This window comes from Carassius carassius, chromosome 15 (genome assembly GCF_963082965.1).
Source record: "Carassius carassius chromosome 15, fCarCar2.1, whole genome shotgun sequence".
In the NCBI taxonomy this organism is placed as follows: Eukaryota; Metazoa; Chordata; class Actinopteri; order Cypriniformes; family Cyprinidae; genus Carassius; species Carassius carassius.
Genome location: NC_081769.1, coordinates 30,972,239 through 30,997,233, shown reverse-complemented (window position 1 = coordinate 30,997,233; position 24,995 = coordinate 30,972,239). Strand labels below are relative to the sequence as shown.

General features: G+C 36.3%; 1 protein-coding gene across 1 annotated transcript in view; it reads right to left on the bottom strand.

The window, feature by feature from the left end:
• Positions 1-24,995, bottom strand: part of LOC132158880 (thrombospondin type-1 domain-containing protein 7A-like) — a 132,724-nt gene that overhangs the window by 9,244 nt on the left and 98,485 nt on the right. Inside the window, exons 15-23 of the mRNA XM_059568492.1 lie at positions 11,927-12,105; positions 9,957-9,962; positions 9,015-9,148; positions 8,781-8,934; positions 7,510-7,651; positions 6,112-6,227; positions 4,788-4,905; positions 2,184-2,329; positions 820-994 (exon numbers count right to left, since the gene is read on the bottom strand). Of these exons, the coding sequence (XP_059424475.1) occupies positions 820-994; positions 2,184-2,329; positions 4,788-4,905; positions 6,112-6,227; positions 7,510-7,651; positions 8,781-8,934; positions 9,015-9,148; positions 9,957-9,962; positions 11,927-12,105 (1,170 nt within the window). The remainder of the gene's footprint in view (positions 1-819; positions 995-2,183; positions 2,330-4,787; positions 4,906-6,111; positions 6,228-7,509; positions 7,652-8,780; positions 8,935-9,014; positions 9,149-9,956; positions 9,963-11,926; positions 12,106-24,995) is intronic.

Below are 24,995 nucleotides of genomic sequence, written 5' to 3'. Positions count from 1 at the left end.
ACCAGCCAAACTATGAAAAAAAGTGTGACTTATAGTCCGGAAAATACGGTGTGTGTGTGTGTGTGTGTGTGTATATATATATATATATATATATATATATATTAGTACTGTCAAACGATTCATCTAGAATCAGATTAATCGCATCCATAATAAAAGTTTTTGTTTAGATAATATGTGTGTTTGTAATGTGTATATTTAATATGTAGTGTATATATAACAGCACACACAGTATATATATTTCGAAAATATTTACATGCATTTACATGTATATATTACATATTATATTACATTTTTATAGAATTTATATTATATTATATAAACAACATTTTTCTTAAATATGTACATGCATGTGTTTGTATTTATATATGCATAATAAATATACACAGTACACACACATATATTATGTAAACAACATTTCTTTAATTTGGATGCGATTAATTGTGATTAATTGTTTGTCAGCACTGTCCAATATATAAAAGGAGTAAATTGAGATTATAGGGTTGGGCTGCTAAAAAAATCAGTTTTGAAATTACAGGACTATATTACATTTTTATTTAACATATATTGAAATAGAAAAGTTGTTTTTAAATAGTAAAAATATGCTGTTTCTGTGGATCAAATCAATGCAGGCTTGGTGAGCAGAAGAGACTTCTTTAAAAGAAAATTACTGCTAAAATACTTTTAACTGGTAGTGTATTCATTCAATATTACATGGACTTTATATTCAGAATAAAACCAACAAATCTATAGTGTTGCCATTCTTGGGTTGCTGTTTTTTATTGGTATTTTATGCTGTATGTCCCAATAACAGTCTGATACCAGGGCAGGGTAAGGTGCAGGTCTCCTCCAGAACAATATTCTTATCTCCATCGATGGCCTGCTCCAATCCAGCACAGAGCTCTTCCTCTACAGTGCTGCTCTTCCCATCGACAGAGCCGTCTGATACAAAGCACGACAGGTTCCGGAAACGCAGGCCCACCCCACACACCACCTCCTACAACACACACACGTTCAGATGTGAGCGCCGAGCAGTCATAAACACTTCCTAAATCCAAAGATCAAAAGCAGGATTGAACCGGAGGAGGATCAGAGAGAATAATAGAAAAGAAGACGAGGTTGACAGCGAGATTGGAAAACAAGGTGTTGGAAGAGCGAGGAGTTCCAGCGCGGGTCGTTAACGTATTCAGAGTGTGTGCCGTTAGGCGACTGAGGTGTTTCGTTCCAAACATTGTTCTGCTGTGCAATACAGTTCAATAAACACTAAAACCTTTCAATTTCATGAGTCACAATGGAGATGAGTAGAATATAAAAACTAAAGCAAAAGATTAGATGATAAACTTGTTACAGATTAGGGATGTCATTGATGCATTTATGCAATTATGCATTATATTGTTTAAGAAGGGCATTAATATTATTTTAATACACTGTAAAAAAAAAAAAAAAAAAAATTAGTGATAATTTCTAAATTGTTCAATTGGCCAAATTGAATAAATGTGAATAAAATTTTATAAATTCAATTAGGCCAATTAATAAAATTTGATGTAACCAGTCACTAGAAATTTTTGGGTTTGGAGAGGTTTTTATTTTTTTTTTTACAGTGTATTTACATCAAAAATATTAATCTTTTGAACCTTATATTCTTCAACGAATCCAGAAAAAAAAGTATAATTTCCACAAAAATATTAAACAGCACAACTGTTTTTAACATTGATAGTAATAATACATTTTTGTTGAGCAGTAAATCTGTATATTAGAATGATTTCTGAAGAATCATGTGACACTGAAAACTGGAGGAATGATGCTGAAAATACAGCTGTGCATCACAGGAATAAATTGCATTTTAAAATATATTCAAATAGAAAACAGTTATTTTAAATAGTAATATTATTTCCCAATTGTATAGTTTTACTGTATATTTTATCAAATTAAAATCACCTATGAACGTGGTACTATTGTAAACCATAGTGTGGATAGTTTGACTTTGACAATAACATTTTTTTTATTTTTTATTTATGAATTGTGAAATATGGTCTTGACCTAGAACCTTTGCAAGTTCACAAAACATTGAATGTTTTCTTTGAATGTGAATGCATTTTCATCTTTCAGTGCTTAGGTTCAGATTTGATGACCTCGGATCTGTGAATTTACATTCAGCCGTTTGATCTATAAGAACTGAGAAAGACCTCGACACGGCACTCGGACCACGGGCCGTACTGCCATCTGTAGCAGGGTCTCACAGGACACGGCTTCCACTGCTCCATCTGAGACGGACACGGCCTGCCGTCCCCCTGAGACGCCTCAACCACCGTCCGTCTGCGATACATCTTCCCTGAGGAAGTGAGACATAAGACAGAGAATTGAGTTTGAGCTTCAGTTCCACAGAGAGCAACACGATCTGAAGATATAGCTGACCTCAAAAATCATTTTCTATACCACAGTAAAAATATGCTAATATGATTTTTTTTATGTAGTCAAAAATACTTCACAATTAGATTATTGCAAAAAAAAAAAAAAAAAAAAAAAAAAAAAATATATATATATATATATATATATATATATATATATATATACTGTATACAATACAGACCAAAAGTTTGGACACACCTTCTCATTCAAAGAGTTTTCTTTATTTTCATGACTATGAACATTGTAGAGTCACACTGAAAGCATCAAGCTCATCAAGAGAATGCCAAGAGTGTGCAAAGCAGTAATCAAAGCAAAAGGTGGCTACTTTGAAGAACCTACAATATGACATATTTTCAGTTGTTTCACACTTTTTTGTTATGTATATAATTCCATATATAATCCCACATGTGTTAATTCATAGTTTTGATGCCTTCAGTGTGACTCTACAATTTTCATAGTCATGAAAATAAAGAAAACTCTTTGAATGAGAAGGTGTGTCCAAACTTTTGGTCTGTACTGTATATATATATATATATACACATTTTTTTTTAGAAGAGATTTTTCACACTACCATGCAAAGGTTTGAGGTCATTTTTTTGACACACAATTGACACACAATGACTTCACAATTATATTATTGCAAAAAAAAAAAAAAAAAAAAAAAAAAAAAATATATATATATATATATATATATATATATATATATACACACACACACACATTTTTTTTTTTTTGCAATACTTTTAGAAGAGATTTTTCACACTACCATGCAAAGGTTTGAGGTCAAAAAAATGTTTTTAATAGAAGGCCCGGTCAACAAAAATGCAGTAAAAATAGTGATATTTTGAAATATTATTACAATAGCAAAAAAAAACAAAAAAACAATTTACTATTTGAATATATTTAAAAATGCAATTTATTCCTGTGATCAAAGCTGAATTTTCATCATCATTACTCCAGTCTTCGGTGTCATATCATCCTTCAGAAATCTTTTTAATATGCTGATTTGCTGCTCAAGAAACATTTCCTCTTGTTATCAATGTTGAAAACAAGTTGTGCTGCTTCATATGTTTTTGTAGAATCATGATACTTTTTTTTCAAGGTTTTTGGATAAATTGAAAGTTCAAAAGAGCAACATTTATTTGAAATAGACATTATACATGCCATTACTGTGACTTTTGATAAATGTGTTGTATCCTTGCATGTATAAAATGATTAATTTCTTTCCAAAAAAAATAAAAAATTGCAGACCCCAAACTTTTGAATGATAGTGAACATTACGAGAGTGAAAAATAAAGTCACAACAGTTGAGATTTTTCAGAGTGAAATATGACCTGATCCTGTTTTTGACAGATTTGGTGCTCTGCTTGCACACACACACACACACACAGATCTCCACACACTCATCTTTCAGTGTCTAGCTCAAGGCACGGCAGTCTCAGATAACTCTCTAGCTCATCCCACATGTGTTTAGCATAGAACTGCACACAACGCACCGCCTTCTGTCTCGCTCTGCTTTTTCTGCCTTATCTTGGAAGTGTTTGGCAGGCAGACTGTCAGTTTCTATCTAGCACTGCCTGTTTTTGTCGAACAGTACCTTCTAAAAGTCCACCATTTCATCTCGTGTTTCCGAATTCTAGCTCCATTCTTCTATGCTTCCTTTTTTCTCTTTTTCTGCATGCTCAATTTTACAGCCTACTGTACATACTTACCTAGCCTCAAACAGGTGAGCATGGCACTAGCCACACACCAAGACATTGTTTTGCTTTGCTTTTGTTTACTTTAAAGTTGCACTTAAGTCCGAAATTTGTATTTTGAGCTTGCTACAGTGTTTGTGTTTTCCAATTTTGTGTGCAATTTATTGGGCTGAGATGGTAGGATGTTTTTTTTTTGTTTTTTTTAAGAAATTAATAATTTTATTCAGCTCGGAGGCATTAAATTAAACACAGATATTTATAATATTACAAACATTTCTATTTAAAATAAAATCTGTAATTTTGAACTTTCTATTCATTAACAATCCTAAAAACACAAACAAACAAAAAGAACAATGTATCTTGGTTTCCAAAAAAAAAATTATTTGAACATTGATAATAATAATAATAATTATAAGAATGATTTCTAAAGGTTCATGTGACGCTGGAAAATTTAAATTCAGCTCTGCATCACAGGAATGTTAACATATTTTAAAATAGAAAACGCTTATTGTAAATAACAATATTATTTCATAATATTACTGGTTTTTATGTATTTTGGTCAAATAAAATCAGGCTTAAAAAATCAAACTGTCCCCAACATTTTGAATGTGTGTAGCTTTCAATTACAAATACATTTAATACAGCAGTAAGAAGTCACATATTTGTCCATTTTGTTGGCTTTACCTTCAAGACCACAGGTCTGTGAGCAGTCTGACCATGCTGACCAATCAGAGAGCTGGCAGTTGACTGGACACTCCACTGTACAGGAAGCATTCATCTGCCATTTCTTCTCTAATCGCAGCTGTGGAATGAAATAAGCATTCATGAAATATCTTCTTCTTTTTTTTTTTTGAACTAGGGGTAGTTGTGTTCTACACTACAGAGGTTTGTAACCCTGATATAAAGTGGGTTGGTTGAAAACTGGGTTACAGGGTTAATATGCCATGCATGGGATTTATCGCCCACAGGGTCCAATTAAAGTGACCGGAGCTGTTGCAGTTTGACTGATCTTTTGCCATCTCTTTTCACATTAACCTACAGTTTAAAGTGGCACAAAATAACCTTGTTTCTTTTCAACTTGATCTCAACTTTATATTAGTAGATCATAACTGTCGATTTAGAGACTTAAACATTTTATTACGTTTTTCTTTCTTATTTGTTTTGTTTTTAGTGCTAGCTACAAGGCATATTTCTTGAGGAATATACTGTTTACAAGTTTTGGGTTAGTTAGATTAATTTGTTTGATATAAACTGAAACTTTTATTCATCAAGGATGCATTCAATTAATCAAAAGTGACAGCAGAGAAATTTTTAAGTTACATAAAAAATTATATTTCACATAAATGCTGATCTTTTGAACCTTCTATTCATTAAAGAATCCAGAAAAAACATACCACAGCTTCCACTACAATATTAAGCACAACTGTTTTCAAATTGTGCAAATCAGCATATTAGTAACAGGATCATGTAACACTGAAGAATGACGTAATAATGCTGAAAACTTAGCAGAATCATCACAGAAATAAATTACATTTTAAAATATATAAAATTAGAAAACAAGGTTTACATTTAAATTGCAGTGATATATATATATATATATATATATATATATATATATATATATATATATATATATAATTTTTTTTTACTGTACTTGTCTTTCAATAACATGAAAATAATCTTCCTGAACCAAAACATTTGAATTGTATTACCTAATGTTAGTTACACAAAGTAGTATATATATATATATATATATATATATATATATATATATATATATATATATATATATATATATATATATATATATATAGAAACATTGCACAGAGTTTTGCTTAACAACATAAAATAAAGCACACAGAATCAAAGTGCAAAACCCAAAGTTTCCTAAAACTTTAACGCTATTCTCTTGTTGGTACTGGAAAAGACAACTCTAGCTACGGTACTTCTACTGAGAAAACAGTAATGATATTCACAAGAGGCAGTGTCTGTAAATAAATGCACAAACCTCCTCGCAGTATTTGAGGTCAACAGATTTGCCGTCACTTCTAACGCAGTCCAGCATCCTCGTCTTGAGACCGATTCCACACACAGCGCTGGCACTTAATTGGCAGGTGCTCCAGTCTAAGTGAACACACACACACACACACACACAGAGATGTCACCCTGCGGGTTCTCATTAAACTACACGTCTAGGTCAGAGGTTGCTTGCGTCCTCGTGAGCGGATGGTTTGAGGACACCGTCTCCACCGCTGCGCTTCACTTTGACGCTGTTGGAAGGCAATCGTGAATGAAGTCTGAGCAGATGGAGGAAGCAGCTTCAGTAATGATCCAAACTCTTGAATGATTCATTCATGTGAACAGTAACTCAAAACAGTAAGAGAAAAGGAAGTGCTAAAAAACAGCAGGCAGCCAAAGAGAAGGACAAAAGTGTTCAAGTCAGCAAGAAACGGCATTCACAACCAACTTTACTGCAGTACTGTGGTGTATTTTTAGAGAGAAACAGGATGTTTTATGAGGTAAAAATACTGATCTCATTTATTGGTTTGGATCGTTAATGTCCCATTAACTTTAGAGAGGATACAGGTTGTCAAACCACTTGGGAAATTAAGAAACCCATAAATATAACTATTTTATTATTTTAATGTAATGTCAAATATAAAACTTTTTGTTTTAATTTATGTTTTAAAATTGTTATTTTTCTTAAATACCAGATTTTTTACTTTTACAGTGAAATATTACAATACTAATATTTCTTGTTTATATATTTTAGTTAGCAGTAGTAGTAATAATAATGATAATTATAATAATAATTTAAAATTAGATTAATTTTGTTCTGTTTAAAAGGGCCATGTTTGTAAGGTTGCACATAGCCAATAGTAAAAATTATTATATATATATATATATATATATATATATATATATATATATATATATATATATATATATATATATATATATATATATATATATATATATATAAAATGCCCTTGTTTTAGTGCTGCACATTTTGGCCAATAACAACAACAACAAAATAAATAATAAAAATTACAATAACAAAAATGGCAATAATAATAATTATGATTATTATTATTATTATTATTATTATTAATACATTATAATAAATAAAATAATACTAATTATTATTATAATTATAATTATTATTGGCCATGCATGCATCTTTTTTAAACTAAAAATAATAATAATAACACCATTTTAAATTAGTATTATTATTATTAATATTATTATTATTTTAAAAAACAACACAACTGGAATGTGTTTATTATATTATTTCTTATTATTTATTTACGTATTTACTAATTTCTTTTTATTTACTTATTTGCATTTTTTCCTCAAATCAAGCAAACCTGTTTGGGGAAACACTGTGCAGTTTCGGTCTCCTCACCAGTGATGTTGTAGCTGTAGTGAAAGCAGTTGCGGTTCAGGAGACAGGGCTCGGTCTGCATGCTAACTGGACAGTCCTCTCCCTCTTTAGGCAGACGCAGTGCAAACGCCGTCCTCTCTCGATCTCCTCTTCCAGAACACGGCTTTAAGAGGCCGATAAAACAGACTGCTGTTCATTCACGTTAGTGAGCTCATAATTCTCTCATATTTCTCCTCAAGCTGCTCTTTTACTGTCTAACAAGTGACCTGCTCTAATTTTTTATGCCACTATTTATGCCTTAATGCAAGTTGGCTCTAACTGAAATATAATATCAGCCCAGGATAAAATGATGTCCCTGTTAGCAGAAGCCAAAAATTTTATTGCTCAGACTACTCAAGGGGTTTAAGGGATTTCTCAGATGTCTCAGAAGATTAGGAAAATAAAGAAATTATAAAAAATAAAAATAAAAAATGAATCAGTGTTGTTATTGATAATCAGTGTTGCTATTGTTTTGGGGATTTAAATAAAGCTGGAATAAAATATAAATAGTTTATTAAAAACGTTAACTTAAAAAAAAAAGAATGTTGCCTTGGCAACTAGCTGAAATAATGTATTTAAATTATTAAAGCTTAAATTTTAACTAAAGAAATAAATTTATATAATAAATTAAACTAAAATAAATTAAAGATAAATACAATACTCACAAAAATTACATTAACTAGCTTAAAATATTTCCCCCCGAAAAAAAAACTACTAAAACTGAAATAACTAAATTAAATATAAATAAAAAAATAATAATTAAAAAAAAATGACAAAAACAAATAACTAACTTACTAAATTACTAAAAATAAGTTTAGGTTTGTGAAGCTGAAGAGGGGAAAAAAATCAGATGGAAAACTTAGAAATGTTGCCTTCACAACTAACAGAAATAAATTGTTGTATGTTGTTTAGTAAGTATTATAATTCCTAAAACTAAATAAAAATAAAAATAAATCTAAACAAACTTAAAACTAAAAAAATGACAAAAGCACATAACAAAAATACTTAAACCTAAACAAAAATGTGAGTCTTGAAAATGTAAAAATAAACGCCAATTCAAAATATTGCACATAATGCTAAAAAGATATCATACATACATATAGTGTATGGTAGCCAAGTTGTCTGTTCTGAGAAATGTTTGAGCATTTCTAGGGGCTTTTCAAAGAAGAAGTGAAATATTACAGAAATCAAATCAATGTGGAGATGCAACCCTAGTGTGAACAGGGTTTAAATGAATTAGTGATAATCCTGACCAGGTCACATGGGGTCCAGGGGCTCCAGTCGGACAGCACACAGTCCTCGGGACAGGGCAGACGGCTCTCCCTCGTGCCCTGCGGCATCTCCTCTGGATCACACAGATAGTCCTCCACCGCATCAGAGGGACCGTCCACTGTGTTCAACATACACCTGCAGGACCATCAGAGATGAGCACAGTGTGATGTCAGTAACAGTAGAGTAATATAAGGAAAGACATCTTTGACACTCACCTGACTCTTCTGGTCTGAACGCCCTCGCCACAGTTCTCCTTCAGATCCACGTTACTGACCTTCCACATGCTCCAGGGTTCAGCTACCCAGACATACTGACTACAGTCACTGACGCACGGGACCACCTCATAAACCTGCAACACCAGGCCATATACACTCACACACAATCCAACACCTCTCACTGAAAGAGATGAGACGCTTTTGAGAATAAGGAGTATAATAACATGTTCAATGAAAGGTCAAACTACATATTACTGTATGGGAGCTGCTTTATTTCCTATTCAACATAAATGTACTAGTTTTTGGTGCTACTAAAATTTGGGAGATATCTAAAAGCAGTTTAACAACCTGATTTCTGTGATTTTTTTTTATATAAAAAAATAAATATACATAAATCAATTAAAGTTAATCACAATAAATAAATAAATAAATGAATAATATTACAAATCAAAACAAGAACACTAAAATATTAAGTCAACATATTGTCAATTAAATCAATAACTAAACTGAAATAATTTTATATATACTGAAATAATTGGGAAAATAAAAAAATAAACCCAATGGAATATTAATTCAACAGATGGTCATAAATAAATAAATAAATAAATACACATTAAAAGAAATAAAAAGCAAAATTAAATACAAAAAATAAATAATCAAAACAAACAAATAAGCAGATGAAAAGAAATAAAAAGGAAATGAAATACACAAAGCAAAACAATAAAAATTAAAACAACTAGGATATTCATTCAACAGATAATTAAAAAATAATAATAAATAAATAAAATAAAACATTTTATTGATTCAAGTGCACCAGTTGCCAGTGTGCCATATCTTTAATGTGGACTTTACAAATTTAAATCAACTTTGGAATGAGAAATGTAAAAATAAATAAAGAAAATAAAGAAATACAGAAAAAAAATGAGAAGAAAGTGTTTTTACCTGTGCCTGTGGCCAAGCAGCGTTATTGGAGAGTGAGAGAAAAATGTCATTAGAACATCTGCGTCTAGAGACCAAAGCACCATAAAACATCATGTTCAGTTAAAAATGCACTTCTTATTGTGGTTTCTTTTTAAGAAATGCCATTGTTTAAACTCAACATGAAATACAGTTCACAAGACCAGAGATTTATGATATTATGATATAATGAAAATAAATAGGTAAAGTTTTGATTTCTCATGGACAAAGTACAGAAGGCTGTGTAATTTCTTTCTCTAGACATGTTGAAATTTGTTTAATGTAATACTAAATGACCTCTAACCCCCCAATAATCTCTTAATTAATAAAAGGAAAGCACTGAAATTAAACCAATATTAAGAATACATATTTGTCAGGAGCAAAGATCTCAGAAACACTTTAATGCGGTGTCATATATTTCTAGTAAATCTCAGAAAAAAAAATAAAAAATAGAGATGAAAAGACAAGTACCTCTGAATAATTTAAGATTCACTTGTGAACCTATTTTTGGATTTTAAGCATGTGATTTTTACTGAATAATCAGAGTCAATGGTTCCAGAAATTGAGGGAGACTTTGTACTTCATTCCAAAGCCTAGTGAACTGCCTATGTAGGCAGTATTTTAAGATATCACAAGTGTACTCCTATGCCTTAAGCAATGTCAAATCAGCATGCTTACCTGCTGATACCTTCTTTTGGACAAATTTTAAGGTAGAACTGAATGTATCCTTTGGCAATCCCAGTGCATGACAATACACTCTATCCAAACTACACCCATACAAAACGGGGGATAAGGAAAGATATATGATTTTAAAGGGGTCATCGGATGCCCATTTTCCACAAGTTGATAGGATTCTTTAGAGTCTTAATGAAAAGTCTATAAGATACTTTGGTAAAAATTTCTAAATGGTAGTGTAAAACAGAAACCTTTTTACCTTGTCAAAATCAGCTCTGTTTTAAGCAAGTCGTTTTAAGTCCATGTTCCTTTAAATGCTAATGAGCTCTGCTGACCCCGCCCCTCTGTTCCATGGGGTGATGAGATGTTCTCATGAGACTGTTTAATTTAGCCACAGAACTTGTTAACTAGCACGTTATTAGGAAAAACTATTTGCAAAGATTTATAAAAAACCTTACACTCACTTCATCTGGAAGTGAAGCTGGATTATGAATGATTCACGCAAACATAAATGCATTTTCGTAGATTGGGGGTGCATTCATTTAAAAAACAAACATACTCCTCTGCGTCTTCAGTGGCTCAGATGTCGGGAGTAAATGACAACTCTAACCCTAACCCTAACCCATGTCCATTATTACATCCAACAACAGAACACAAAACAAAATGTAAATAAAATTTTTAATCCAAATAAAAATGTACTATTTAATACATCATTTGCATGTGATGTGTATCTTTTAGTGTTATTTGAGTGTCAATGAAAAACTCTACTATTAAATATTTTGTTAATATTTTCAATTAGATTGTATTTTTTAATTATTTTTTTTGTCTTGAATTACTTTTAGATTTAGTAATTTAGTTTTGGCCATTTTATAGTTTTTTTTATGTTTTTAGTTTTTATTATTGCTAATTTATTCATTTTAATTATTTTAGTTATTTTAGTACTTTATTACTTTTACTATATTTAAAATATAAATATAATAAATTTGAATATATATAGTCACAAGTAATGTGAATCTGTATTGAAGGTTTCCTTTCAGTTAGTATGCTGCCTATGAAGGCAGATGGAGTTGGAAAAGAAATAGCAGGTACTTAATGTATAATATATAGAACAATATACATTAACATCTAACACCTTTAAAACTTTGTTTTAAGGTTTTTATTTAGCATATTTATTATCTGAAACCCCTGAACCTCCATGGACTGTATAAAATGGACTGTAAAAAAATAATTTAACATCTTTTAAATATATTTCTCCATGCATATGGAAGTGTGGTGTTTACCTGGTTAAGGTGGTCCAGTTTTGGGCAGGGTCTTCCTCCATTGTAAGGCTTTTCTCTGAGCCATTTTGAGCGAACTTTGACCCCACTACCACAGGATTTACTGCAGCGTGACCAGTTGGACCATTCGCTGAGTTTACAATCAGACGGGCAGGGGACGATGCAGGCCTCCTCGATATACCCTAAAAACAGCATATATATATCTTTATTTTTGATGACCTGCAAGGGTGTAGGTTTGATTTTGGCATTGGTGGGGACACGATGGCAGACTCTTTGATCAATATTGCTGATAGGGACAATTTAGTAGGATAGTTGCTGGATTTGAGAACATGTAAACAGAAATCTGCCTCTAACCCTCTTCTCTTTATTTAAAGTGATCCAGACAAGTATTTGGAAACTATCCAAAGTTAGGGCAATCCTAAAGCAGTGAAAACGGCATCTCTATATTTATCGTATGTGTCCTCTCAAGGTGAAAAACAATACAAAAACATGGTTACTATAGTTAAACCATGGTAACTATCAGTTAATCTTGGTTCCTTTTCAGGAACTCAAGCTGCGTCGAGCGCTTTGGGGAACGTCCCTGACGAGACCGACTCTGAATATCGTGTGCAATCTGTCCAACGGAAGGGTGTGACGTCACGGGCGGGGTGACGTAGCGACCAGGAAGCTATAAAAGCATGTGCCGTGCAGCTGGCTTCAGCTTCGCGTCTTTCAGCAAGCGCTCTGTGTGTGCATGTCAAAAGTCTGTCCCGTTGGTCCTATTTATTGTTGTCTGTCTCTTAAGCATTAAAAAGATCGCTAGAACAGCTCAATATGCCAAAAGTGAAAGCAAAGACCAAACATGTGAGGGGCGATTCCAAGCCACGTTATAGATTAAGGGAAGTCGTGGCCTGGTGGTTAGAGAATCGGACTCCCAATCGAAGGGTTGTGGGTTCGAGTCCCGGGCCGGCAGGAATTGTGGGTGGGGGGAGTGCATGTACAGTTCTCTCACTGCCCTCAATACCACGACTGAGGTGCCCTTGAGCAAGGCACCGAACCCCCAACTGCTCCCCGGGCGCCGCAGCATAAATGGCTGCCCACTGCTCCGGGTGTGTGTTCACAGTGTGTGTGTGTGTTCACTGCTCTGTGTGTGTGCACTTCGGATGGGTTAAATGCAGAGCACAAATTCTGAGTATGGGTCACCATACTTGGCCGAATGTCACTTCACTTCACTTCTTCATTATGTGTTCCTCCCTGCCCTCGCTACATCACAGGTGGGGATACACACAGTTTATGCGTGGCTTGCCTGGGATCGAAGCATGCTGAGTGTCCGCATTGTGAACGATTGTCAATGCGGACGCTTCGATCCCGGAGGGCTCTCTTCGAGGAGGGAGCCTTCACCAACGTTCCCCGCGGTGCTGGCCCCGCTTCTGCCGAGGCAGAACGGCTACTGCACTCGTGGGGTTCGCAGGTGGATCTGTCAGAGGGAATGGAGACGGGCCAGTCCTTATCTCCTTCCTCATCTGCCAGATCCGGTGCCCAAAACCTGGGTTCAGAAGCACGCTCGTCGGTTTCTTCCCCCCAGGGTGAGGGATCAGCTCTTCACCTCTCTTCCTCCGAGGAGGTTGATGTGGAGACTGTTGCTGGGGATTCGCCACCCCTGTCGCCCCTATATGAGGAGCTTTTGGAGGTGGTTACTCGCGTGGTTGATAGATTAAAAATCGAATGGCCCGCTGAGAAACATACTGAGCCGCAGAAAAGTAAGCTAGATGAACGCTTTCTGTGGCCGAGGCAACCACCTCCACCTCCACCCCGCCTTCCATTTTTTCCTGATCTCCACGACGAAATCGCGAGATCGTGGAACCACCCATATTCGACCCGCCTCTTCGGCCCCGATTCACTATATTATGGCAACGTGATGGGGCTGGGAGAGCGGGGTTATAGAGCGGTGCCATGGGTTGAACAGACGCTCGCGGGCCAGTTGTTTCCGCCCGCGAGTGTAGCGGAGCTGGGATGCTCGCCGCACCTTCGGGGGCCTCTTACACCAGAGGTCAGTCTCAAGAGACTGATTCCCTTATTAGATTATTTAGCATTGGGTCCTACGTACAATAGAAAAAGGCTACTGCATTCAGTGCGGTCATCCACCGCCCCCGACAGGCTTTGGTTATGGAACAAGAAGTGAATACCCTATTAAGGAAGGAGGCCATCGAGGTGGTCCCACCTCTAGACAGGGAATCCGGGTTTTACAGTTGGTATTTCATAGTTCCAAAGAAGGATGGGGGGTTTCGTCCGATCTTAGACTTACGTCACCTGAACCGCTCAGTTATGCCACTGGAGTTCAAAATGCAGGTTGTAGCTCAAATCAGATCTGAGGACTGGTTTGTCACAATAGATCTCAAAGACGCATACTTCCACATATCCATCCTTCCACAACACAGGAAGTTTCTGAGGTTCGCTTTCGGGGGCAAAGCTTATCAATATCGAGTACTTCCCTTCAGCCTTGCACTCTCACCCCGCACGTTCACGAAATGTGTAGATGCGGCTCTGGTATCCCTCCGTATGCAGGGCATCCGCATTCTAAATTATATCGACGATTGGTTGATTCTAGCTCAATCAGAGCAGATGGCGGTTCGACATCGAGATGTCATTCTCTCACATATGGGGGAGCTGGGTTTGAGACTAAACGCCAAGAAGAGGGTACTTTCTCCAGTTCAGAGAACCACCTATCTAGGCGTAGTGTGGAATTCGACCACGATGCAGGAACGTCTGTCTCCTGCTCGGGTCGAGTCGATCCTCACATCAGTTGAGAGAGTCAAAGAAGGCCAGTCACTCACTGTCAAACAATTTCAGAGATTGTTAGGTCTGATGGCAGCTGCGTCCAACGTGATACCTTTTGGCCTGCTGTACATGAGACCCCTGCAGTGGTGGCTCAAGTCCAAGGGCTTTTCCCTGAGGGGGAATCAACTTCGAGTTATTAAGGTCACGCGGCGATGCCTTCGTGCCTTAGACATGTGGAAGAAACCTTGGTTCTTGAATCAGGTCCTGGTGCTGGGAGCTCTTTGTCGCCATGTAATGCTAGTGACAGACGCGTCCCTCACCGGTTGGGGTGCGGTCATGAGTGGCCACCCTGCCCACGGTCTGTGGAGTGGTCGCCATCCAACATGGCACATCAATTGCCTAGAGATGCTAGCAGTCTATCGAGCTTTGAAACATTTCCTCCCAGATCTTAGAGGTCACCATGTGCTGGTGCGCACCAACAACACATCAGTGTTCTCTTATATCAATCACCAGTACAGTCCCTTGTACAAGCTGGCACACCAGATCCTTCTGTGGTCCCAGGGCAAACTCCTCTCGCTCAGAGCAGTGTATATTCCTGGGAGATTGAATGTGGGAGCAGACATACTGTCGAGGTAGGGGCCGAGGCCCGGGGAATGGAAACTTCACCCCGAGGTGGTGAAGCAGATATGGAGAGTGTTTGGCACAGCCCAGGTGGACCTCTTTGCGACTCAGGAGACATTGCAATGTCCCCTCTGGTTCTCTCTAGTTCATCCAGCTCCTCTGGGACTGGACGCTATGGTACAGACCTGGCCGAGGCTTCGTCTGTACGCATTTCCCCCTATCGCTCTGCTCCCGGGAGTTCTGGCGAGAGTACGCCAGGATGGGGTCCGTCTGTTATTAGTAGCCCCGTTCTGGCCGGGCCGAGTACGGTTCGCAGATCTAGTCTCGCTCCTCGACGGCTCTCCGGTGCGCTGAGGCTGAGACCTCCAGTACGATCCCGTGTTTCCCCCTGGGATTTGGTTGTGGTTTTAGAGGCTCTTTGTAAAGCTCCATTTGAGCCAATACAAGACATCTCAGATAGACATCTGACGCTTAAAACTGCCCTGTTACTGGCAATCACCTCGCTAAAGAGAGTTGGAGATCTTCAGGCCCTTTCGGTGGCCCCTACTTACCTAGACTTTGCCCCTGGTATGGCCAAAGCATTCTTATACCCTCGAGCGGTTTATGTTCAGAAGGTTCCCTCTGTTACACCACAACCTATCGTACTGCAGGCCTTCTGCCCTCCTCCCTTTCGGGAGCCAGACCAGGAAAAGCTAAATTGTATGTGTCCAGTGCGAGCACTGGACGCATACGTCCACAGAGCTGCCCTGTGGAGAAAATCCGACCAATTGCTTGTTTGCCACGGTCCTCCTAAAAAGGGGTCTCCTGCCTCCAAGCAGACCCTAAGTCGTTGGATAGTCGAAGCTATCAACGTCTCCTATGAGTCCTCTGGTCTTCCCCTTCCTTTGGGAGCCAAGGCTCACTACACTCGGGGTATGGCGGCCTCTAAGGCCTTCTCAGCAGGTGTGTCCCTCTTGGACATCTGCAACGCTGCGGGGTGGTCCATGCCCTCTACATTTGTCAGATTTTATGACCTTGATATGCGAGCCACTCCGGGCTCTTCTGTTCTCTCGCCTTAGCTGTGCTCTTCGGATACACACTAGGCAGGGATTTGGAAGTCTGGCAGCGTGGGCACATCGTTCCCCAAAGCGCTTGACGCAGCTCGAGTTCCTGAAAAGGAACATCTCAAGGTTACGAATGTAACCCTGGTTCCTTGAAGGAACGAGAGGCTGCGTCGCAGAGCCATACTCCTGGCACCCCTGCCGGCGCTTGCTTCCCTACTCGAAGCTGAAGCCAGCTGCACGGCACGTGCTTTTATAGCTTCCTGGACGCTACGTGACCCCGCCCATGACGTCACGCCCTTCCGTTGGACAGATTGCACACGATATCGATACGTCAGTCTCGTTAGGGACGTTCCCCAAAGTGCTCGACGCAGCGTCTCATTCCTTCAAGGGACTAGGGTTACATTCGTAACCATGAGACGTTTTGCTGCAATAACCATAGATTAACCTTGGTATTTGCACTAAAACTGTGGTTATACAAAAAAGGTTTAAAAGAACATGGTTACTACACTTTTACTATAGTAAAACCACGGTTAATTTTCTTTTGTTTATAATTTTGTATACTTTTTCCCTTGTTTTGTTTTTACTTACTGTACTGCCTTAATGGTTTGATTTGTGTGCTGTCTAAATAAAAATAAATCAGAAAAAAAGATTTGCAAGAAGCATTCCTAAGTCCCGATGTGAATCAAAAGATTCACATACCCATTCCAGACTCCTGAACAAAATCAAATGATTCGTTTTCCGCACTCAGAAGTCCCAATCTGAATTAAAAAAACAATCACGAACCCGCTCCGAAGTCCTGATCGAAATCAAATGATTCGCGCTCCACGCTCTCAAGTCTCTACCTGAATCAAAAGGTTTGTGAACCAGCTCTGAAGTTCCAATCTAAATCAAATGATTGGCGAACCATCATTTCAGATCAAGTTGCACCTCAAAATGCATGTCAGATGGAAACAATGTGCATGATTGAGTTTGTAGACTAATTCACTTAATAGTTTTATTCGTGCAGTTCAGTTAGTGATAGTTCAATAGGAAATCAGTTCAAAATGAGTCATCTCATTAAAGGGGGGGTACAATGGTGTTTCATGTATTCAGAGTTGTTCACAGTTTTAAAGAGATGGATTCTCATGCTAAACATGGCCAAATAAAAAAAAATAATAATTTGGACGAATGACAGCGAATTTCTGTGCTGAAAATTTTACTTCTGGGTTGGTACAAGTTACGGCTGGTTGTTTTCAATCGTGGATCTAATGACGTAGACTAGAGTGGAACTCCTTAAATGAGCATTTCTTTCAGAAAAGCAAGCCCGTGCACACATTGACCAGAGGAGAGCGAGACCGCGCACATCAACGCGCTTCATCAGGAAATCGGTGGCAGCGCTGCATAGGATTTGTTTGAGAATGTCTCCAAATAAGTGCATTTTTGGATGTGAGGGAAAGTTTACCGTGTTCAGCTTACCAAAGAACCCAGCGTTACATGAACAGTGGATGCAGTTTGTTTTTCCGGGGCAGCAACAGAGTGTAGCAAGTGTGTTTGTGTGTTCTCGTCATCTCAGTGACGGCACGCTTACAGGAGCACAGCTTTTTCCAGAGAGAATCGGAAAGCTTTATTTTTCTTTTATAAATATGATAAAATGAACGACTTTTTGGAGATATGAAGGATGCAGTACTACTCTATAGGTACTCAAGATTAACATGAGATTAGGTGAAACTGTGTATGTTATGTACCCTTTAAGTGAATATTCAATTGATCAGTACTGTAATGAATATTTGTGAAATTAGCATTGTATCTTATTGTATTAGTCTATATAGAGTAATAGTCAATGTAAAAAGAGCAAATGAGAGAAGCATTGAACTGTGCACATATGTTTTAAACACTAAATGTGCGCCTTAGCACGCAGTTTCCTAGCGTATTTTTCAGGAAATATCAATGGTATGATCTATTTCAGATGCAACTGAAATTACAACAACAATGGTTAAAAACACACACACACACACACACACACACACACACACACACACACACACACACACACACACATAAATTTACATATATATGGGATGTCCCAAGAATCCATACTAGATTATATGCCTTTGCTGGTTTAGGCTAGTCCAGAATAAACATGACACTAAAACTGCCAGTAGGTGGCAGCAAGTCCCTGTTTTAATGAGTGATTCATTGAATCATTTACTCAAACTAATATTTCAAAACCGTTGAATCATTTATGAGCTCACGCATTAATATTTCGGAAAACAACACTGTTACTTGTGTGATCTTACTTTACTATATAAATAATAAAAAACACTTCTTTCATAATTATAGGGTCATTCTTACTGCACTGTAATAGGCTTCATCATGCAGTCTTGCTTAAAGGCTTTTAAGATGTGTTTTTGTTGCTTTTTTTATAAACGTCAGTGACAAAGTCTATACTTGATAACATCAGGTCGCACATCGTTAAAACAACAATTACGATAGTATTGCAGTGTATAAATATCATACAAACCCTTACTGAGATCTTTCTGGACCAAACGGATCAAATAAAGTGGTCAAGCTGCTCAAAATGTTCTCTTGTAACATCATAACCTTGCTAACCCAGGATCTAAGCAGCTTTAAACATTCCGTCAGCTATATTTAAACTAATATCTTGTACCAGCCAATGACCATAAATAAGCATCCAGAAGCTATGCAAAACAAACTACCATCAAATGTAGGTGGATATTCCTGCAGGGTAATGATAAACTGAACAGACTTGATGATTAAACATGCCGCTTTGAAGTGGTTTAAATCTTGATTAAAAATGAAAAGCAAGCTTGTACCTTGCAGAGAACATTATGAGGCGCATAAAAAGTGTAAAAGCAATTGGTATAAATAGGTATATTTGAAGCTGCAGGAGACTTGAATGTGATATGTTTTAGCAGCTAATGCTGAATTTTATTAGTGCTTTTTGCTCAAGCCCTGTGTACGTCCTACTCATTTGGCTCAAGAGGATCTGCCTTTTCCAAGTACATACTGCAGGCCCAATAAACACACATACATAATGTTGTCTCTGAACACCATATCCTTCACAGCAGCCTTTCAAGAGCGGCCAACACTTGGCTCAAATGTAGAAATCGCTGCTTCCAAGATACTGTGGTAAATAATACATTATAAAAAGGATGGTTCTGGAAGCTGATTGGTCAGTTCAGTGTTCCAGTCATTCACAAGCACACGATTAAAACAGCTATGATGTCAAACATATGTTCACAATATCACTGCACAACACCCACAGAGATTATTAACCTCAGCTAACATGACATGTGCTAAATCTTTAAGAGTTTTCAATTAATACATTAATGTTGTAATGTACATTTGTCTCCCTAATATTTTAATTATCCATTAACCATGCTGTATTGTAATACAGTCACACATAAAAATGCATATACACAAACACAAATATAATGTTGTAATTTTGCTCATTGGGTGTTGAGTGCTACAAGCTGTGTTTTGATACAAAAATAAGAGAAACACTTGGACGAGGGTCAGTCTGACTGTTTTTAACCTTGTTTTTGTTTCCTCAAAACAACCAATTGGCCAGTTTTTTTTATTCCTTGCCAAAACCAATTATTACAAGCATTTGGCGCTTGCAGAGTGTTCTTTTTGGACTTTGCATGCGACTGTGTGAAACTACGGTGCTAATGATGACACGAGGATCATGCATCAGAAGAATTTAATGAGCAGTCTCAATGTTTCTCAATAAATTTATTCAACAAAATAACAAAAGCAAATGTTTGACCTGAAATCAAAGGGAAATATATATATATATATAAATTATGAAAGTACATGAAAATGTACATTTAAAAATTCATATCAAAAGTAATATAAATATATGAATTATAAAAAATTACACGTTTTTCAAGACTTTTTGACTGCCGAAAATATCTAAAAATAAAAGAAAACTTTTTTTTTAATAAAATTGTTTAAACAATTATTAAAATATAGAATTAATACTAATACAATTCTGAATTGAAAAGTCTAATAAAAATAACTTTTTTAAATATTTATTTATAATTATGTACATGGCTCTTTTTTTAATTATGGGACAAATTTAGTCATGTTAAATTAATGTCACTACGCAAAACATTTCAGAACTTAAAAGGTCCTAAAAATAGCTGCCAGTTTCCTATACATAACATAACTTCATATTCATATATCATATTTCATACTTCATATATTCAAAGAATAACCCAGACATATTCTAGACAGGTTTTTTTGAGATTCCCTCAAATACCTCGCTCCTAATTTAGCTTAATACTGTTAAAAAGAACAACGCCAGTTCTACCTGACATTGAAAACTGCACATCCTGTAATACTAAAACACAATTCGAACACAAGCCATAAAACGTGTACCTAGAGGAGCTTCTAATTGAAAAATCAAAGCAATTAATCAGAGATGTCTAGGGTGAGTTTCACAGCATTGTGGTCGTCCGCCTAAAGGATTGACCAGGATCTGACATGGCCGTGATGGGCCGGAGGAAAGAAATACTGCAGCGACCCATAATACCCTGCACAGTCACAATGCATCTGTATAAAGCAGCTCTCCCGTCTCCTCAGCCCCTCAGTGTTAAGACATGTCAGGCCTGTTGCATGGCTAACACAGAATAAAACAAGCGCTGACCCTTTGACCCAACAGGCCACGCTCTCGGGCCCTACAGCCAGTTCAGAGGTGGCCCTGCCTTCACCTAACATGGCACATCCCGTGTTACTCTTTTGTGCCTGTAGTGACCTCATTCCTTCAACACATCCACATCCTGTCTGAGTTCTGACCCCTAAACAGCAACAACCACAGAAGCACACTAAAGGGTGAGTCATCAAGAGAAAAACAAGTTAGTTGCACAGTTTCTTACTCTGAAAGCTTCAGGGAATAGTTCAATTCTGCCAAAAACTGCCTGTTCCTGTAGACTTGGAATAAAGTGCACTAGTCATAAAAATGTGGACTCATTTTATATCAAGTAAAGTCACCTCTATTTCTATTATTTAGCTCATGTTCAGTGTTGGTTTCAGTGTTCATGCTATATGCTTTCATTGTAATTTGGGTTTGACAGTAAATAATTAGACAGGAGTGTGAGTAAATGAATGTACAGTATGTTAATTCTCCTGAGAACCAGTCTTTTGTATCAGACTCTGAAGAGCAAAACATGAACATTAAAAACCCATGAGAAATGTTTTTTTTTTTAACGCTTGTATATACAGCATTAAACATTCATGCCAATAACATATTCAAACTTTATTTACAGTAAGTTTCAGGAAGTTTAGGGTTGGTAAGTTTATTAATGTTTTTGAAAGAAGTCTCTTATGCTCACCAAGGCTGCATTTGTTTGATCACCAATATAGTAAAATATTGTGAAATAGTATTATTATTTAAAATAAGGGCTTTCTATTTTAACACATTTTAAAATGTAAGTTATTCCTTTGATGAAAGGCTGAATTTTCAGCATCATCACTCCAGTCTTCAGTGTTACATAATCTTTCAGAAATCATTCTAACATGCTGATTTGCTGCTCAAAAAATACTTTTTATTATTATCAATGTTGAAAACAGCTGTGCTGCTTCATATTTTTGTGGAAACCATGATAAATGATAATAATAATAATAAAATTGGGTAGTTAATTTTTTATTTCATTTTATTGTTAATTTTCATGATTTCATTATCTGTATCAATATTTGTCCAGTATTTCATAATTTACATCACTATTCATACTTTTCTTCTTGGATTATATGTAAGACAGCATGTAAGACAGAGATTTCTGTTAAGAGGAGCTGAAGTGATTAACCCAGAGAGAAAGAAAGAGAGAATGGCTCCATTCCAAAACCTAGTGAGCTACCTTCTTAGACAGCATCTTAACTGAGATGGAACGTCATAATAAGAAGTGACCGATTTGGAACGTTCTACATGACGTGTTACTCTAATAAGCATAAAAACACACTGCACACACAAACTGAGTAAAGTATTACATTTTCTCATTAGATTTCATAGTCTGTATCAATAGCTGTGCAGTGTTTCATGAATTACATCACTTTATTTAGAATCAACATTCAGTTGTAGCATCTATATCTAGGCTGTTGTAATGTATTATGAGATTGTCTTTTATGTGGAAGCTGAAGAAGCTGCCTTTGGGGATACCTTTAAAATGCTGCCTATGTAGGCAGCTCACTGGAACAAAGACAGAGAGAGTAATGAGACTGACGATGAGGGATCTGCTGATGACATCACGGAGGCTGGTGAAACTTCATCTTTCGTGTGATTTCATGTGAATGTCCCCGGGAGGGCATTCGTGATGCCAATGACGGAAGTAGAGATCAAATTACGAGTGGGATATCTGATGTTTTCTGGAAAATTAATTTGACTTAAATCAATTGTGGAGTCAAATTCTAAAGACTTTAAACTACTGGGAAATAAAGCAGAGGAAGTAACTGAATAATACAAAATTCGAGCCTTTTGCCAAGATTATCTGAAGCCTAATCACATTTCTCATAAAAATCTCTTACCTCTACTTTTCATTTGACAACTCTCATCTCACAGTTTTTAAATGTGGGAATAACATCAGATCATCATTATTATCTGTATTCATTATCCATGTTTGCCCAGTCATGCGATACTATTAATATACGGCAGCTCATAGTATCATATAACTCATCTAGTAAACAGATTCTGTTGCAATGTATGTCTTAAAAATAAATCTATATGACATTTACCTCAGAAAGGTTAGACATTCTGTCATTCTTACGTTTACAATTAAAACCTTTTTTTATGTTGCATTTCCAACTAAAAGTTACTAGTTACTGTAACTGGCAAGAGACTGGTTTTATGTAGTCATCCATTTTTTTTAAATATAATATTTTTTACATAATAACTTATACTTAAAAAATAATTATACTTAATAAATACAATAAATATATATATATACAGTATATATATATATATATATATATATATATATATATATATATATATATATATATATATATATATATATATATACAGTACAGACCAAAAGTTTGGACACACCTCCTCATTCAAAGAGTTTTCTTTATTTTCATGACTATGAAAATTGTAAAGTCACACTGAAGGCATCAAAACTATGAATTAACATATGTGGGATTATATATGGAATTATTTACATTACAAAAAAGTGTGAAACAACTGAAAATATGTCATATTCTAGGTTCTTCAAAGTAGCCACCTTTTGCTTTGATTACTGCTTTGCACACTCTTGGCATTCTCTTGATGAGCTTCAAGAGGTAGTCACCTGAAATGGTCTTCCAACAGTCTGGAAGGAGTTCCCCGAGAGATGCTTAGCATTTGTTGGCCCTTTTGCCTTCTGTCTGCGGTCCAGCTCACCCCTAAACCATCTCGATTGGGTTCAGGTCCGGTGACTGTGGAGGCCAGGTCATCTGGCGCAGCACCCCATCACTCTCCTTCTTGCTCAAATAGCCCTTGATGCCTTCAGTGTGACTCTACAATTTTCATAGTCATGAAAATAAAGAAAACTCTTTGAATGAGAAGGTGTGTCCAAACTTTTGGTCTGTACTGTATATATATATATATATATATATATATATATATACACACACACACACACACTTTACATCTAAAAACACCTGTCAATCGATTAACATTAAACTTTGTAATTATACTTTTACATTGCAATAATTTCAAAAATTTAATATAATTTCAATGAAATTTATTGCATTAGATGTGCTCGTAAAGACATTTTGCGACTGGATAAACAAAATTATTTAGAAGTTGTGAGTGAGGTTGATTGCGTTAAATATTTTTAATGCGTTAAACAAAAAAAATTAATCGCTTAGTTAACATGCAAATTTTGACACCACTACTAAATACATTTACATTAAGAATAAAAAATTTGTATATTACAAATATAAACATTATTTGTATTACAGTATCAATTTCTAACCCCGATTTCATAAAAATCATTTGTACATTCAAATAATTTTTTGAAATGTATTCGGCCTGAATAAGAACCCGTTCTCGCTTCCCAACCTGCATGGGCTGGGTGCGGTAAAAGCGAGAGTATCTGTCAGTGGCTAATGTCAGCTCTGATTAGGCCGGTCCCGGGACAGCATGCGGTCTGTAATGAGGGCCAGAGATTTATACCTGCAGATCAGCAGGGCGCAAATGACACTCAGACAGAGGACGAAGTCAAGCGAGCAGCACCTGGCACTCGTACCAGTCCGCTCGTCATCCAAATAACAAGATTAAGTGAGCAATGCACCAAAAGATTCACGAACAGAGAGATCAGCTAAAGACAGAGGAGAGGAAAGGTCACGAGAGAGAGAGAGAGAGAGAGAGGAAGCTGTAGACAGAGACAAATTAATAGGAATGAAACAACGGATGATCAATTGAAGGTGTGATTTATCTGTCCTTAAATGTCACGGTTTATAGCCAGACAAAAGCTGCAATTTGGACTTGACATTGCACTCATATTTTCTCATACTTTTTTTGTATACAACAATCTTTTTTATTTATAATAACCATGCTATAAAACAAAATAGTTTGAACCATGACTTAATTACAGTTTTATTTTGTCTGGGTTTTCCATAGCTATGGAAACCTAATAAAAAAATCTTCAAAAAGCAGCTTTTATTTTAAATTA